This window comes from Chlorella variabilis, assembly GCF_000147415.1.
Source record: "Chlorella variabilis unplaced genomic scaffold CHLNCscaffold_37, whole genome shotgun sequence".
NCBI classification, from domain to species: domain Eukaryota; kingdom Viridiplantae; phylum Chlorophyta; class Trebouxiophyceae; order Chlorellales; family Chlorellaceae; genus Chlorella; species Chlorella variabilis.
This window is the reverse complement of record NW_005435051.1, coordinates 72,654-83,675: the sequence shown is the minus strand read 5'-3', so window position 1 is coordinate 83,675 and position 11,022 is coordinate 72,654. Positions and strand designations below refer to the sequence as shown.

General features: G+C 65.1%; 1 protein-coding gene across 1 annotated transcript; it reads right to left on the bottom strand.

Moving 5' to 3' along the window:
• Nucleotides 1-2,981: 2,981 nt before the first annotated feature.
• On the bottom strand, nucleotides 2,982-7,315 carry CHLNCDRAFT_141677 (hypothetical protein; the record flags this gene model as incomplete). The annotated part of the gene is made up of 14 exons (XM_005842918.1): nucleotides 2,982-3,303; nucleotides 3,451-3,514; nucleotides 3,674-3,778; nucleotides 3,979-4,056; nucleotides 4,198-4,302; nucleotides 4,377-4,497; nucleotides 4,662-4,706; nucleotides 4,828-4,916; nucleotides 5,174-5,285; nucleotides 5,519-5,644; nucleotides 5,783-6,093; nucleotides 6,374-6,485; nucleotides 6,805-6,941; nucleotides 7,102-7,315. The coding sequence occupies 14 exons, from the start codon at nucleotides 7,313-7,315 to the stop codon at nucleotides 2,982-2,984; spliced, it is 1,941 nt and encodes a 646-aa protein (XP_005842980.1).
• Between the last annotated feature and the right edge of the window lie 3,707 nt (nucleotides 7,316-11,022).

Sequence of the window (11,022 nt, the reverse complement as noted above, 5' to 3'; positions counted from 1 at the left end):
TGACCGGCTCAGCGCCAATCCAAGCCAATTCCTTCGGGAACGCCTATTAGAATCGCCAAGGCTTCGGCACAGGCCTCCCCGGGACCCATTCACTACTAGTGGGGGGTACTGCACTTGGCGCGTCGGGCATATCAAATAATGGTCTAAAGCTAGACGTTAAAACCGGGAAGTTAAGCCTGTGGAGGCTCTTCCCCACCTTTACCTTTACCTTTACCTTTATCGCCAAGGCTTCGGCACAGGCCTCCCCGGGACCCATTCACTACTAGTGGGGGGTACTGCACTTGGCGCGTCGGGCAGATCAAATAATGGTCTAAAGCTAGACGTTAAAACCGGGAAGTTAAGTCTGTGGAGGCTCTTCCCCACCTTTACCTTTACCTTTTCCAGCGCCTTCAAAGAAGGCCTTTCTTAGCCGCGGTTAACAGGGTCAGTTGATAAACATGGGCAGTCCCTAGCTGCCCCTCCTAGCTGCTGTTCCAACAATCACCCTTTCATACCCCTGTTTGCAGTTGCCTGCTGCGACTCCATCAACAATCGCGTACTTGTTGTGTTACAGTCACCCCGCTATGATAGGCCGCGTTAGCATACCTTGGGCAGGGGGCACACGTGATCACTTACCAATTGGCCCTCCGGTGACTGAGCTGGTTGCTGCTTGGCAGGCAGCAGCACCGTGGCAAGGCCAGAGCATCCATTCAGTCGAAGAATGCAACAGGTGTGGGGCAGTAGGAATCGGGCAGCGGCAGGAGGTCAAGCCACCTGCCTAGCTGCACCGCATGGCTGCACCTTTGCGCTGCTGCTGGCTGCACATTTTGCCCTGCCCTCTTTGCATGTTCTGCCAACCTCCCACGCGCCCCGTTGCGTGCAGCAAACCACCTGACCAGGCCAGCAGTTCATCTCACAGACTCAGGCCTGCCTCAGGTTCGTAGGCTGACGCTTCCATACCCGGCATTCATTCATTCATTCATTCATTCAGCACACAGCCCGGCCGCCTCTTGCTCGAGGGCGGCCCACTTTGGCCTGGGCCGCCCGGGCCGCCCTCCCCCCCGGGCGCATGTTCGGTGTTGGAGGGGTGTGCCCAGCGATAGGGGGCCCCTGAAGGCATGCGCCGAGGCCGGGAAGCGTGGTTCGGCGCTGCTGCACGCTTGGCGATTTGACCAGAACCACGTGCCGCCGAGCTGCGGCCGCAGTTTCCGGCCCACGGTCTACGGTCGCAGCCACGGGACTCGGCGGCACGGCGTTTGGGCCCAAGCTTGCTGCCGCCGCCGCCGTGCCCGGGGGGCAGCGCGGCGGCGGCGGCACGCTGCGACGCCCCCGTGCTGCCGAGCTGCGGCCGTAGTTTCCTGCCAGAAGCCCACGGCCACAGCCACGGGACTCGGCGGCACGGAGTTTCGGTCCACGGCTTGCTGCCGCCGCCGTCGCAGGGGTGCTGCCTGCGGCGGCGGCGGCACGGCGTTTGGGTCCACGGCTTGCTGCCGCTGCCGCCGCCGCAGGGGTGCTGCCTGCGGCGGCGGCGGTAGCGCACGTGGCAACCCCCCGCGTTTCCTTGCCTCCCATCCACCGGACCCCGTCCTGCGCTTCACTTTGTTTAGGGAGGGGCTGCTCACTGCTCATTGCTCATTGCTCATCGCACAACTGCTGCTCAACGCTCATTGCCCTATATCCCACCCAGCCGCAGGACTCCACTGCCGCCCGCGCCCCGCCCCATCTGGCCGCTTGCGCGCCCCATCCCCCCTCGATGGGGCCCGCCCACACCGGGGCCTCCCCCCTCCCGCCCACTGCTTTCTCAACGGCCCCGAGCCGGGGCTGCCCTCATTGCATACATAGTGCGCCTTTCCCTGCTTTTCTAGTGACCTAGCGTTCCGCACTGCCGTTTGGCCAGCCCATGCTCCCGTACCGTTGCGTTTCTCCCCAATGCGCCATGCCACTTTGCCAGTCATACACACGTTTCGATGCGTGCCCTGTCAGCTGCTTGCGTTGCATGTCGCCTTGCTCCACCCCTGTTTTATTGCTTTCTCTGCTTTCGCCCGGTTCCCGTCCCGTTTCGGCGGGGAGTCTATGTTGCAAGCTAGTTCTTGCTTTACCAGACTTTAAGCCCACACAAGCAAACCCCAGTCGGCGAGGCCCCATCAAGGCCATTGCAAGATGTGATACCGCATGCTGCTTGGTGTGTCAGTGACCCAATGTTGCTGCTGCTGTATACACCCGCATGCACCTACTCACACTGCCCCAACCCTCTCCCGCTGCTGCAGAGTACTTCGTCATTTGCCAAGGGTGGATGCTCTGCGTTCGGCGGACATGCATGCATCGTAAGGTGAGTTGTTGCGGGCGGCTGCAGCCTGGCATTGATATTGTGATGCTGAGTTTGTCCCCATGTTAGTGAGGATCCATTGCGGCCTTTGCATGAGGGAGGCAAGCAGCTTGTTGGAATGCCAGTGACCCGCACCACTGCCCTTGTTGCAGAACCATTCAGCCCATCCTTGTTTCGAAAATGGATGAATTCATGGCACATGGCTGGCTTGGCGGAGGCCACCAACTGCACGTTGCGAGGCTGGCACTGGCGTTGTGGCGACTGGACAGCCCCCGTTTCGGTTTCTCTCCTGTTGTACTTGCTCACACACACACAATGTTGTTGTGCTCTCGTTCTTTGTTGTAGCGTTGTGCCCCTCCTCTGGCCGTCCTGTACATCCCCTGTGCCCCTCCTGTGCCTCCCCTGTACTCGTCCTGTTGAACTCATGTGCTCATCCTTTGCTCATCTTGTACTCATCCTGTAACAATCTTGTTGAACTCCTGTTGAACTCCTACCTATACAGTACGCACAGGAGTCCAAGTACGCACAGGAGTCCAACACGACTCCAGCCACAGCAATCCAACAGGAGTCAGCCGTCTACCCAGTTAACTGTACCAGCAGTACGAACTGAAACGCTATATCAGTAGCCAGCGTCTCGTGGCAATATACGACACGTGGCGACGGCCGCTGGCGGCGCTCACCCGCCACCGCCGGCACTGGCGCCGCGCCCCGGGACGCGCTCCCCCTCCTCGCCGCCGCCGCCGGCTTCCTCGGCTGCAGGCTGCAGCGCGCCCAGCCTCTGCAGCTGCTGGCGCTGGCAGTGGTGCGGCAGCTCGATGCTGGCCGCGCTGCCGCTGCTGAGCGGGCTGCTGCTGCTGCCGGTGCCCAGCCGGTCGGTCAGCATACCTTCCTCCTCCAGAGGGTGCGAGCGCTCCCTGCGGGAACCACCTTCCCCCTCCAGAGGGTGCGAGCGCTCCGTGCGGGAACCACCTTCCTCCTCCAGAGGGTGCGAGCACTCCCTGCGGGAACGGCGGCAGGGGTCATGCAGCTTGCAGCGGTCTGACAGAACCCTCGCCAGGCAGCACTCCCAGGTGTGCTGCTTGTGCTGGCAGCTGCCCCGCACTGCACCAGGAGGCGGGGAGGCCTGGCAGGGGGCGGGCGCCCACCTGAGGGCATGGCTCTGCTGCCGCAGCGCTGCAGCCTTGTCTGCGGGGTATGTCCAGTGCAGGCCTGCACCCAGACGCGCCCCCACGGCTCTGGATCAGCGCAGCCGGCAGCCACGCTGCACACCCTCAGCACAACCGCCGGGGGGTGGCCTGGCAACGTGCCCGCACATCACCACGCTGCTCTGCTAAGGAGGGTGGCGCAGCGTGACCGCAGCGCACCCACCGGTGTACAGCAGCAGGGTGAGGGTCCAGGGCACCACCAGGAAGGCCAGCAGCGCGTTGCCCAGGGCGGCGGCATTGACCAGGTCCTGCTGCCGGTCCTGGCTCACTGCAGCAGGCAGCGGCATGCGAGCAGGCGCGAGGCAGGCGTGCGTGGGTGGTGTGGGGTTGGGTGACACAGATGGGTCCAGGCTGGCGCGCTGGCAGGCAAGCAGGCAGAGCAGGCGCTCGGCGTGGATGCAGAGCTGCTGCTGACGGTGCTCTGTGCCTCTGGAGGGCGGGGTGCTGCCGGCTAGGCCCACACCGCACCTGTGCCCGTCCCGCTGAACCCGAAGATCCGCTCCGCCAGTACGCCCACCAGCGGGGCGGCACATGCAGCGATGGCGCCTGCACAGCGGCGGCGGCGTGGGGGGGCGCCATCGGGCAGCTGAGCGTTGCGGCTGGCGCAGACCCGAGTGACGCAAGCGGCAGCAGCAGGAGATGGGCCAGCTGCAGCCGAGCCGCCCACGCACTGAGCTGCCCACGCACCCTCGAAGCAGCGATCAAACGCGTACACGAGGTTGCGCTGGTGCGGCGGCACGATCTCTGCATGACAGGGGCCGGGGGCAAGGGAGGGAGGCGGCTCTGCCATGGCTGCATGCAGAGCCAGCGAATGCAGCGAGCGCGGCGGGCAGCGCAGCAGGACCACCCGCCTGCGCAGGGCAGACACTCGCCTGCAAACATGGGGTTGTTGCAGGCGGGCGCGGGCCAGGCCTTGAGCAGGGCAAAGACAAGCAGCACGGCGGCATAGAGCGCCACGTTGCCGCTGCCGCCGCTGCGGGGCAGGCCCTGCACGCCGGTTGGGGGAGCGGGGGCAGGGGCAGGGAGAGAGCCAGCTGCCATCGGCGACCTGCTCAAGGGCAGCGGGGAGGCCTGCTTCTGGCCGGGGGTGGATGATGCAGTATGCAGGCATGGCAGGCTGGCAGGTTGAGGAAAGCACCACTCCGCCGCACCTTGAAAATCAGGAAGGCAAAGGGGACGCCGATGCCGACGCTGAACTGCAGGCGGCGGTGGCGGCGGCGGGGAGGTGGGCTGGCGGCGCGGCGGTGGCTAGCCTGCAAGGGGCGCCGTGCCAGTGCTGCTGCTGCGGATGGCAGGCCGCCAGCAGCAGGCGCGCACCTGCGTCACCGCAATCCTGCCGTGCTGGGGGTAGGCCTTGGCGGCGGCATCGCCCACGCAGCCGCCGATCAGCCCGCCAAACGCGGTGCCTGAGCGGCGGCGAGGGGGAGGGAGCGGAGGCAGCGGCGGGCAAGAGCGGTGCGGCTGGAGGCAACAGCAGGGCCATATGCAGGGCAGGCAAGTACCCTATGCAAGTGGGGCACACACATGCACATGCACAGCACGCACGCCCCAGACACCAGGCACCCTGCCCACCCTCCAGGAATAGGCCCGCAGGGGAAAAACGCACCCCCACATCCACGCATGCACACATGCACAGCACGCACGCCCCGGGCGCCCCGCCCACCCGCCAGGAACAGCGCCACTAGCGCGGATGCCTGCGCGTCGCTCATGCCCAGGAGCTGGAAGTAGAGGGTGAGGAAGACGAGTGCGGACCAGGGGATGGATCCCATGATGCCCTGCAGGAGGAAAGCCGGCGCGGGAGGAAAGACAGAAAGTGCTGGGAGGAAAGCAGGGGGCACGGGCGAGGAGGCGGTGGCGGAAAGGGGAGCAGGGGTGCACTGCAACGCTGCACGGTCCAGTGCGGCGCGGCCTGCCGCATTCCGGCCACAGGCAGGTGGCAGCGGAGCGGCGCGAGGCAGCAGCTGAACCTGAGCTGCACCACAGCTGGGCCTGCAGTACCGCTGCTCACCTGCAGTACGATGATTCGGAAGGTGGGGATGCGCAGTACCGAGGCCACCTCCCGGGCCACCGGCCGCGCAGCCGCCAGCAGCCCCTGGGCCGACCGCAGTGGCGTCCGCAGCCACCCGCCGCGCTGCTGGCGCCAGGCGGGAGCGGAGGGAGAGCCTGCCTTGGACGGGCGGGGTCTAGGGTCGGGCCCATCGCGCGAGCTGCCTGCACCGGGCTGCCCACCGGGGCTACCCCCGCCATCCCAGCCAGCCGGCCTGCCGCCCACGCCGCTCCTGTCGCTGCTGGGGCTCCTCCGTTCGACCGCCTCCAGCTCAGCCTCTTCCGCTGCCGCCCTCCCAGCAGCGATCGCGTCGGGCCCTGCCTCCCCGCCCGCCGCGGCCGCCTCCCCGTCCACCACCACCGCGGCCAGCGCGTCGGCGGCGGCAGCGGGGGCCTGCTGTCGCTGCCGCCGCCGCCGCCGCTCATACAGAGGGTCCTCTGTAAGGAGCAGGTTGGCCACGCCGGCGGCGCCGCTCACAGCCGCCAGCGACAGGAAAGCAAAGCGCCAGCCCTCCAGCCCCAGCGGCCTGTGCGAGCCTGCAGGCGGGGGCGAGCAGCAGGCTGTGCCGCCTGGTGGGCCGCAGCCGCCTCGAGACAGCGGGTAGACCCCGCCTCGCTCTCTCGGGCACCCACCCAGCCAGCCAGCCCAACCACCCATAGCCAGGCAGAGCAGGCATGCATGCATTCAGGCAGGCAGGCATGCAGCCAGGCAGCCATGCCTTCAGCCAGCCAGCCCGGCATTCGGCCATGCGTTTGGCCAGCCAGCCAGGCCAGCCAGCCCCACCAAGCAGCCAGGCAGGCGGGCAGCCAGCCTCACTCATGTTGGTGGCGTACAGCGCCCCCAGCATGCCCCCCAGGGCGGCGGTGAGGTACAGCACGCCAAAGGCGCGGCCGCGCTGCGCCGAGGAGAAGAGGTCGGCGGTGAGGCTCTGCAGGCGGTGGGAGGTGCCAGGTGGCAGGTGAAGGTAGAGGTGAAAATGAAGGTAGGGTGAAGATGAAGCTGGGAGTGAAGGTGAAGGGAGGTAAAGGGATGGCACGGTGGCAGATGAGGCTGTGCAGGGATATGACGCGGCGGCATGCAGCAAACACGGCGGCAAGCACGCTGGGCGCATGGGGCCGCAAGCGCCAGCCCGCCGGCTCTGTGCCGCACGTTCCTTTGCGGAGTTGAACTGTGGATGAATATGCGAGGCACAGAACAACAGACGACAGCCCTGCTGCCGCGCGGCGCGCCTGTGTGTTGGGCAGCACCAAGGCCAGCCCCAGCCCGTTGACGCCCCACACGGCAACCCCCGCCGCCAACGAGTTGCAGGCGGCAAAGGCGGCGGTGCACGCGCTCCACAGCAGGCAGCCGCAGCCCACCACGCGGCCGCGGTGCAGGCAGTGGCCTGCGGGGCAAGGCGGGGGGGTGGGCAGGAGTTGGAAGGCGGGGCAGCGGTTGGGCTGAGACGGGCAGCGGGGCGGGTGCGGAAGATGGTGCGACGCTCCCACACGCCCGCCAGTTCCACAGCACAGGGCAAGCAAGGGGGAGGCTGGAGTCGGGCCCACCCGCGATGCCGCCGATGGGGGAGGTGAGGGCCTGCACCAGCGCCCTGCTCAGGGCGATATAGCCCAGCTGGGTGGGGGTGGCGGAGAAGGCGGCGCCCAGGGAGCGGTACACCGCGGGCACCATCTGCTCATCGCACCGCTCCAGCACCGCAGCCAGGTTGGCCAGCAGTGCGGTGCGGGCGCGGTGCGGGGTCGGGAGGGGCGCGTCCGCCATGGGGGGGCCGGCAAGGGAGGCCCGCGCCCGCCTGCCCGCCGCTGGTGCGCCGCCGCTTGGCTGTGGCTGTTAAGTTTGCCGAGGGGCTCAGATCACTTGCTGCGTGCGGGAAGAGGCCAAGGGAGGCGCAGGTGGCTGCCGGCTGGGCACTCACGAGTTGGCAGGCCTCAGCACGGCAGGCCTCAGCATGGCAGGGCACAGCATGAATCAATCTGGTCGACGTAGCCACGGCAGAAGGCAACGCACTGCTTTTAGGATAACGCTCCTGCTTTAGCAAAACGTTCTAGCAGACGTTCTAGCAGATTATCCACTTCTACAGCAACGCGCCACGTGTTGCTCAGCGCACACCACGGGGGGTGAATGAAGTAGGTTGCCCAGATCTTTGGTCTGCGTTGACAGCCAAAGCTGAACCCTGGGAGTGCTTCAGGCTAGCAGGCCAGCACCTGCATGCCGTGAGGGCTGGGGAGCCTGGCCGTCTGCGGCGGCACAGCGCTTCTCAGCATCACCACGCCCCGATGTAACGCCCGCTGTGTCCCACGTAACCCGCAGGAGCGCCAGCCCCTGCATGGCCGCACCGCCGCCTGGCTTCACATGACTGACCAGCAGGGGCTCATTCGCACCCTGGATCAGCCTCCCCCGCCTCATTCCGCTGGCCAATACATTCATTTATTACTCATAGTCAAGCCCAGAAAGGCAGCAGCAGGCCAGCAGCTGAGCAGGGCCCGCGTTTGCCAGTGGCCGGGCGAAACGCCCTCGGTCCCGTGTCAAGCCAGTTTTGGCCAATCCCATCCGTTGGAGTGTCTATTGGGATGTAGGGAACATGTCGAAATTGGCCCCTCGGCCATGCATCGAGGTTTGAGAGAGATCATGGGCCCGGAACGGCACGCGGGGTGGTTGGCGCCCGGATGGGCGTTCCACCCTCAAACCCTAACGATTTGCAAATCCCATCCGTAGAGGCCTGGAGCCGATTATATATAGTGTTTTGGGCCGCGCGGCCGCCGGCTGGGGCGCTCCCCTGGGCTGGGCACCGGACCCCCGGGCGGAAGAACAGCAGCGGGCCATGTAGCATTGCAAAATAGCTTTATGTTGACCCCGTAAGCGAATGCAATTGGAATGGGGTGAAACGGTGCATGCTCCAGGCCAGGCGGGGCACCCTTGAGGTGCTGCTTTGGCACTGTCCAGGGACATGCAGATCAGTCAGATCACAGCGGCGGCGCTGACGTCGGCACAGCAATACGCCTCGCTGTCCCGAGGGAAGGAGCAGCCAGGTAGGGTATGGTGCGATTAGGGTATGGTGCGATTAGGCTAAAGGGAGAGAGGCTAAAGGGAGAGAGGCTGCGATGTGCCACCGGGGTCCTAAACGAGAACAACAAGCATATGGTGTAGCTGAGCTGACTGGCTGCTGCTGCTAGCTGAGACCACACCTGCGTGGGATGGAGGGGTCGGCACAGCAACCGCAGCAGGGCCGCAGTCGTTGACTTCATGGCAGTTCCCGCAACCAATCCAGGTGGGACACCATCCCAACTTTTGGGCCCCATGTCAACATGGTGTAGACAAGGCAAAAACAAGGGCCCTTGTCAGCCCTTGTCAACAAGATCACTCAACATGTCGCTTGCCGACATGGGGCTTGTAGTAAGGGGCTTGTCAGCCCATGTCGGCAAGCGCCATGTCAACAGCAGAAAACAAGCTGCTTGTAAACCCCTTGTCCACATGTACCCCCCTTGTTGCCCTTCCCAGCAGTGTTCCACGGTTACACAGCATTCTGGGGGCAAAATGAAAACACTGGGGCAGGGGGTGGAGGGAAACGGGGGCGGGGGGCGCAGACGCCCCCCAGCCCCGTCCGCCAACCCAAATGCAAAGGCGGCAATGCACATTGGGAAGAGGGATATGTGAGGGAGGGAAGGGGCGAGCTGAGGGTGTTTGCTGGTGGTGTGCACAGCGAGGGAGGCAGCTGGGCTGGTGGGGAGTGGCGGCCCGGGGCAGCGCCCCGCCACCGCCACCAAGGGAGACAGCGGTTTGATGGGAGTAGCACAATAGACTGCGCGAAGGGGGGATCGGGCAGATGTAGGTCATGCTAGTGTAGATTTCAGGCTGCCTGATTGTGGTGAGGCTGCATGTGGGGGGGTGCGGGACAAGGCCCTGCACCTCCTCCACATGCAAGGCGGAAGAGCGGGTGGCGGGGCGGGGGTTGCCATCTCAGGGCCCGCCCGTTTCCATCTGGCCCCGCTGCCCTGGCAGCATCCTCCCCCCGTGCTCGCATGCACCCACCCGCCAAAATGCGGACACGGGCGTTCGGTGAGGCCCGCCACCAAGCAATCGGGGGCGACAGTTGGCCAAGGTAGCCCACCGCTGAGCTCACCCGGTCTTTTTGTGACCTCCGGATGCTTCCGGGAGACGGCGGCAAGGCAGCGAGCCAGCGAAAACCTAGGGTTGGGGTGTGCGGTAATGGGCCCGCGTCCAGAGCGGCAGGCAAGGGCCCTTGACTGCCCAAAAACATGCATTTGGCTTTCAATGCGCCGGAAAGAAGTGAAACGGTGCCGGAAGGGCGCTGGGTGTGTGGCTAACCCCGTGCGGCGCGCGCCTGCTGGGGGTGCTGCGGTCGGCAGCAGGGCGCAAGGGGTCCCACGCCTGGGCGCCCAAGCTGCCTGGAGCCTTCTGGGAAGCAGAGAACGCCTGAAGCATTCCCTGGAGCTCACTTCAGGGATCCCATTTCAACAGCTTATTGACATTTGCCCTTGGATAGGACGCTTGTCGACACCATGTCACGCCCGACATGGTGTCGACAAGCCTCCTGTTCCAAACCCCCCTGTTGACAAGCCCCATGTTGCTCCCTTGTCCTGTGTGACATGGGACTTGTCAACAAGATGTCATGCCCTTGTCATGGCCTGACAAGCTGTTGACATGCATCCAAAAAAGTTGGGATGACCTTGCCGCGACTGGCCTTTACTCTCGCCAGGGTGGGTCGGGTAGGTCATGCGAACGCTGCCGCAATTCCCCCCCGTCTCTTGCACCTGGTGCTAGCAGCGTGCACAGGGGCAGGAAGGAGCAGAAAGCACTGCCCTTGCTGCCTGTGGCTGCTCCAGGAAATTTGGCTGCCATTCAAACCCAGTACCAGCAAGTGGGCCCATGCAAGGCTCATGCAGGCCCCCATTCCAGCGTGGCCAGGGCTCTGGTGGCTGCCTGCCCCACTGTGCTGTTTAGGGTCGCTAAACGCCTTGTTCAGCCAGTGTCGAATCCTGGGGCAGATCCCCTGCACACACCTTCTGTGGTTGCAGCGCCGCACGCCTGCTTGGCCGGGTTGTGAAGCCGGGGCTGGCAAGTTAGCGGCTGCGTCCTCAGGCAGCGGCTCTAAAGGACGCAAGCGAGACTTGGGCATTGCGCCGGGGTTGCTCACAGCTCACACATATTGGCCAGGGAGGAGAACACTCGCCCAGCGCCTCGCTGGGCATGGTGCCATGCAGAGGGCTGCTGCCCACCACAGCAGAATGGCGAGCCAACCGCAAGTAAGGTGGACGGAAGGTGTTTAATGGGGAGGTGTCCCCGCCTGCCTGGCGCCACCGCCGCCGCTCTGCATGCTGCACTACTCGAATGCCGATTACCACTGTGCAGGCCACACAAACTGTACAAGCAGTACAAACTGAAACGCTATACCAGAAGGCAGGGTCTCTGGGCAATATACGTCTCGAGTGGACTGCCGCTGGCGGCGC